The sequence below is a fragment of the Felis catus genome, chromosome C1 (genome assembly GCF_018350175.1).
Source record: "Felis catus isolate Fca126 chromosome C1, F.catus_Fca126_mat1.0, whole genome shotgun sequence".
NCBI classification, from domain to species: domain Eukaryota; kingdom Metazoa; phylum Chordata; class Mammalia; order Carnivora; family Felidae; genus Felis; species Felis catus.
In genome coordinates this window covers 55,993,966-56,000,072 of record NC_058375.1, presented here as the reverse complement: position 1 = coordinate 56,000,072, position 6,107 = coordinate 55,993,966, and the positions used below count along the sequence as shown (strand labels likewise).

The following is a 6,107-nucleotide window of genomic DNA, read 5'->3' as shown; positions in this document are numbered from 1 at the left end:
TCGGTCACTTTCACCTTTCTGCTTCCTTAGTATTTTGCATAGTCTTCTTATAACATTATTATCACTGAACTATAACTACTCAGATTTTGCAAGTATAGTCTCTAACACCTTTTCCCTAACTGCGACCCCCAACTCCTCTTAAATCACCTTTGGTTTTCTGACTTTTGACACCATGTAGATAGAGTAGGGCCCTAGTAAAATGTCTGTTAAATAAAGAATAAAAAATAAAACTATGCCACGTCCAGCTCAAATGTTTAAAAGTGGAAAAAAATACACACACACACACACACCAGAGATCTATCTATATATAGAGATACACACATATACTACATGATTTCATAAGGGTTTTAATTTTTCCATATAAAAAAAAACTTAAAAATACATTCCAAGTTAAAAGAAACAAAAGCACACATTAAGAAATGATGCAATTATTCCATACCAGTTTATTGTAGGTATTGTGTTTCAAAAAATTTATAGCATAAATAACTTCTCATGTCATAAAATAACTTAGTACAATTTATAATAAAACTTTGAGAATTTAACATCTCATCAAAATACAATAAAATATGGTTTTAAAATAGGATCAACCCTTTCTGTTTTTCTTTTATTTGAGGGCACATAAACCAAAAATACCCAAACTACTGCCGCACATTTGAACTTTAACAAAGCGCATTTGGTTTATTTAAATGTAACTCAACCATTCTAAATTAATACATAGTTTGTTTTCCTTCCTGCGTGGTTCTTTGTAATTTTTGTTCCTTTTGACTTGTATTTGTTTCAACACAGCTTCCTTCTTCATTTTCACCTCTTTCCATCTGCAAAGTCATCTATCTCCGGGCCCTCGGAACATGTAGTTGAACTCACTCAGCCCCTTGACATCAGTTTCTGTAATCCTTGCATCAGTGTGGGGAGTAACTGCTTGAGTAACTACAAAGGTATTTCAAAACTTCAGTGCAATTTGGTTCAGTTATTTTCATTCAGATGCCATCACCGTTCAGGGAGATTAATCACTGGAACCCACTGATCCATGTAGCGACTTTCCCGGCAAAAACAAATAAGTTGACTTAAGGCAGGATCCTTCCACTGCGATGAATGTGGATTCTGGAAACAAATTGAGAAAAATAAATTCACTATTTTAAAAAAAATCAGCATTTGCTAATAATTACACTTATTTTAAGAGGAAGACAACCTGAACGTTCTATACTTTGGCTGTGTGACATAGAGACCAGTTACAACCATAAAAAATAAGCTTTCTTCTAGGTAGTTGGTTTCCTGCAAAATCATTAAGGGTAATTCTCCACTAAACCATACTCTGCAAAGTTTGAATGCATGCAACCCTCTGAACCATTATATATATATATATATATATATATATATATGCATGGTATTTATATATGCATGGTATTTATATATGCATGGTATTTATATATGCATGGTATATATATATATATATATATATATATATATATATATATATATGCATGGAATGACATTATCATTCACAGGTTTGTCCTACCAAAGTTGTACTGTGGAAGAGACCTGAGTGAAAACAACTCTGAGGAATATTTCCATGCTGTGTGTGCAATGGATGAAAGCTGCATAGCAGTTAACTAGAAATGCCACCTGTTATACCTCTCCAAAGACAGGAGAGGAGTAGTAATTTTCAAGAGTACCAAAATGGTTAGGCTGCCACTTAACTAGACCAGTCAAAAAGAGTAAAATGTAAAAGACAAAGCTATCATATTACCTCTGAAAACACAAGTTCTCTATCTACCAAAGGTTTTTACCAGGGAAAAAAGGCCCATTAAAAAAAATGGAAGACTGCAGAGAAAAAATTCCCACTCTATCCTCTTCAAGTATTTCTAGGGAATTAATAAGGTCTGTCTCCTACACCATTTCTATTTTTAACTCTGAGTGGCGGCGAATGAAGCTGACTCCTTAATGAGGGTGAGCCAGGAATTTATTTGGCTTTATCTAATCTGCCCTACTAAAGGAATTAGTCACGGGAGGTAGTGCAGATGTAGGTAGGGAGTAGCTGGGCTGACAATGCTGACTCACAAGGATCTCTTCCGCTGCTGGCAGCCTCCAACGTGCTTAGACATGTTCTGTACCAGAGAAAATCCTGATGATGAAACTAGCACATCTCGGCCGAAAGTCCAGCCACACTCTCTAATGGGGCAAAAGCAGCCACGCTCTTGCCCTCCCCCTCATTCCAGATCTGCAGTCAGGCGACTCTGAACCCTCGCTCACTCCCCTCCAGAACTCTTCACTCCAGCCGGCCCGCAGCCCCCCTCTCGCTTACCGTCACCAGGACGCAGTGCAGGTCCGGGGGCTGCTCGGCGCCCTCGCTCGCTGCTGGGCTTGCGTCGGTCTCCAGGAGCAGGAGCTCAGCCAGTCGGCCCGGGTTGCTGACGCGCAGGATGTTGATGTCGTTCTCGCAGCAGAACGCCTGGATCAGGGTGAAGTGGATCTGCAGAGCCACATCCCTGTCGTCGTCCTCGTCCGCCGCCAGCAGGCACAGCACCACGTTATCCGGGTCGCTGAGGGCAGCGGGAGGGGCGGATGAACGCAGAGACACCACCCGTCCGCGTGGACGCCCGCAATACCCGCCCGGGTCCCGGGGTCGGCCCCGTCCTGCCCGCTGCCCGTGGGGCAGGTGGGAAGCCGCAGGAAGCTGCGCTGCAGGGCGGGGGGGCGCTCGGCGAGGTCGCCTCCGACGGGGCTGGGGAGAGAAGGGGGTGCCACGAGGGACTCGCGAGGGCCCCACTTACACGTTGAGCAGCTTGGCCGCCTCGTACACCCCGACGGTGATGGTGCGCTGACTCAGGGCTTTGCTGAGCACTTCCTCGAGGGCATCCCCCACCTTATCCATCCTACACGTGAGGGAGAGCAAAGGGGTCCCGTCAGCCCCGGTCCCTTCTGGGCCATCGCCGCCCCTTCGCCCTGCACCGCGACTCTGCCTCCCGAGTTCGTGCGCCACCGCGCCGCTCCGCTTTCTGCAAACCCAAAGCCCCCCCCACCCCGGCCCTGTCACCCCCAGTGAACCCTCACACGCCCAGAGGCCGGGTGGCCTGCGAAAAACCCCGAGAGGGCCACCCGCCACCCTCCCCCGAGGGCGCTGCCAGTCCCCGGCGCTGGGCGCAGCCACAGGCTGCCAGCCGCAGGAGCGGCACCGGCAGGGACAGTCCCTTCTGCCTTTTGCAAAGGCCTGGAGGGCTCGGCCGGGTTGGGGGCACGCTCCTTCCGTCCACGGACGCCTCGGGGAAGGCCCCCGGAGCGAGACGGACGGGAGGTGCCCTCTGCAAACTTTTAACCAGTCGCTCCCCGCCAAACCTTGCCCAGAGGGGCCGCAATGGGGTGCACGCAGTGGGCGAAAAGAGTTCAGGGAGAGACTCCGGCCGCCTTACCTTTCGGTCTTCTGCTCTCCAGCCGAGAATTCCTCCAAAGTCATATTGCAACTGCAAATCCCCCTCAGAGAGAGCGCGGCGTGCGGACTGCTCCTGCCACGGTGGGCGCTTGGGCGCCTGCTCTCTGCACTCCCTCACAGGCTCTTCCAGCTCCCGCTGCCACCGCGCGGTCCGTCCGTCCGTCTGTCCCTCTCGCCCCACTCGCTCGCCCGTTCCCGGCCCCCTCGCCTCGCCACGGGCCGCGACTCCGACGGGGCAGCTGCCTCACAGCCACTGAAGGACAAAGGCCCCGCTCGCCCGAGTTATCCTGCCAACCTCCAGCCAACCACCACCAGCCTCATTTGCATATGCACAGCCATTGGGTTATGCAAATCAGCCTGCTCTGACAATTTGACCCCAGCTCCTGGAACCGTGGGGAGAGAAGCGGAAGGGGGTGGAGCCACGCGGAAGGCGAGCTCAGGGCCGAGGGCGGTGCAGGGACAGGGGAGGGCGGGGTCCGGAGCGGACTCTCTTAGCCTGTTGGAGGGGCCCGTAGGAGGGTGGGGGGCCCTTTGCAAAGGCCGGGCGGGAGGGGGGTGTCTTCCAATTGAGTCTGGAGCAGGCTGCCAAGTGTTTTTCTAGTTAGTGCATTTTTTTTTTTTTGGTCGTTTCATGTCTTTTGTTTTTAGGGGTTGTTATTAAAATCTATTTCCAGGGTTAATGCACCCAAGTCTAGTAATTATTAGTAAGCAGGTTACATAAAAAGAGTGTTTCAGACCTCTGGGGCAAAGTTTACCTCAGAAGTGTTGTTTATGTAAGTCTAGGCAAAGCTGCTTATTAGTAGTAGTATTATTTCGGTGCCCTGATGGCTGGTTTGATTTATTTTTGGAAGGTTGCAAGGGTTGGAAGCTCAAAAAAGAAAAATCAACAGTTTTGTGTTTGGTGATGGCAGGGAACCAAGTTGGAATCTTTTCCACAGAAAGGCTTCCCACCTGCCCAGGGTAACTCTGGAAAACCATGTTCAGGAGGAGCTCGTTACCACATGTGTGTATCCTAGCCTTACAACCCAAATTCACCTTTCTCAAGAGAGCTTTTACCAAAGGAGAATCCTCCTGCACAGGCACCAGCTAGGAGACAAATGTCTGACACCCACACAAGTCTAAATTCAAAATACTCTCAATATGCCCTAAGCTTCCTTTCGTAAGGCAAATATGTCACTACCTTCCACAGAGAGCCTATGATCTCACTGTGAATTATTGATGTTAGATGCTGAATCATGAAGCTGCAGCTATAGGACCTTTTAGTCATATGCTAAAATTTCACCTTTGAGATCATGGCAACCTGTGGGTGGAAAACAAGCAGTAGTTACACATTTTTGAAAAGCAAACTTTAGTGTATAGACTTTGACTTAGTAAGTTGAAAATTCTTTATGAGTATATGCAATAAATGCAAAAACATGTCTTAAACCTATTGAAGTCACCAAAAGTGAAAATGCCTCCCATATGCTCTCATTCAAAACTGCCTGCATTATTAAGGTCTCTGGATAGCCAAAGGTTAATTTTTTGCAAAGGTACATAGGAGTTTTTGCACCTGCATGTTTGTATCATTGTAGACAAAATATTGTCCAGCTCTCTTAATTTTAATTTTGTGGAAAAGAAATGATATGTTGGTTTTCTGGTTCATTTATTTGAGCTGACATTTTGCACTGAATTCCTAACTGCATTGTCAGCAAGGGGCAATGTTTGAGTAAAGGAATGGTTATGGCCAATACATAATTTACCTAAGGATGCTTGTGTATTTCATATCTATGCCTAAATCCAAACATGTGATGCCTTTGTTAAAGAATTCCTTAACATTGAAATTTAGGTAGGTGCTGAAAAACTTGCAGTTTTGCAAACAAAAGGTGAATTACACAATATGGCCTGACTCATCATTTGGAAATTGTTGAATTGAGTTCTGTGGAACTCCAAGGTTCTATCCACTAGGTATTTCTTAGAGGTTCTTTGGAAGAAAGTGTGATCACAGCAAGCTGACAAAGATTTAGGGGATTTGTTGATAGCAGGGACTGTGACTTCATGAACTTAGTGTTCTCAGCATCTCACACAGTTTCTGCATTTATTAGAAGAATAGTCAATGTTTATTGAGTTGAATAGAATCTGACAGTTGATCGAGATCTCAGGATGCTGCAGTCCTGTTCAGTGCATGAATTTTCTCTAAGATACTATACATTTAACTTTAATTCAAAAAAGTTTCTTTGATGTCATACTATATACCAAGAACAATGCAATTCCTGGTCCTTTGCCTTTAAAGTGCTTGCCATTTAATTGGTATGCCCATGCTTGGACTGGATTTTGGGACAAAATAGTGTGCACTGTCATCAGCTAGCTATGCTGAAAGTCCCATGACTTTAGTCATCTGAACGGAAGCTGTAGGATGGTGGAACCCGTGTATTGTTTATGCCAATTCAAATGAACCACGGCCCTAATAATGCCCCACCCAAATCAACTATATATGCCTAGTTCCTCACTCAAAAACTCTACTGCATGTTATATTTGGCCTCACGGGAAACTGATTTGTTCAAGCATTGTGGGGTTGTTCTCTGTGACAGAAACCTAGCCTTCCAGTATTCAAAAATATTCATTTGTCATACTTTCTGACTCAGATATGTTACATAATTTCATCTCATTGCTGAGTCTACCTAGAGTGTTTCATCAGTGATTA

At 46.0% G+C, this 6,107-nt stretch overlaps 1 protein-coding gene across 2 annotated transcripts; it reads right to left on the bottom strand.

The window, feature by feature from the left end:
• Window positions 1–423: 423 nt before the first annotated feature.
• On the bottom strand, window positions 424–3,698 carry GADD45A (growth arrest and DNA damage inducible alpha). Of its 2 annotated transcripts, XM_023257813.2 has the most exons (4): window positions 3,408–3,698; window positions 2,772–2,873; window positions 2,303–2,540; window positions 424–1,101 (listed from the first exon to the last, which is right to left on the bottom strand). In XM_023257813.2, exons 1-4 carry the CDS (start codon window positions 3,449–3,451, stop codon window positions 988–990), a joined length of 498 nt encoding a protein of 165 aa, XP_023113581.1. In that variant the 5' UTR covers window positions 3,452–3,698; the 3' UTR covers window positions 424–987. The 2 variants fall into 2 exon arrangements, with proteins under 2 accessions (XP_023113581.1, NP_001009199.1); NM_001009199.1 differs by lacking the exons at window positions 2,303–2,540; window positions 2,772–2,873 and having other exon boundaries at window positions 972–1,101; window positions 3,411–3,451.
• Window positions 3,699–6,107: the final 2,409 nt, after the last annotated feature.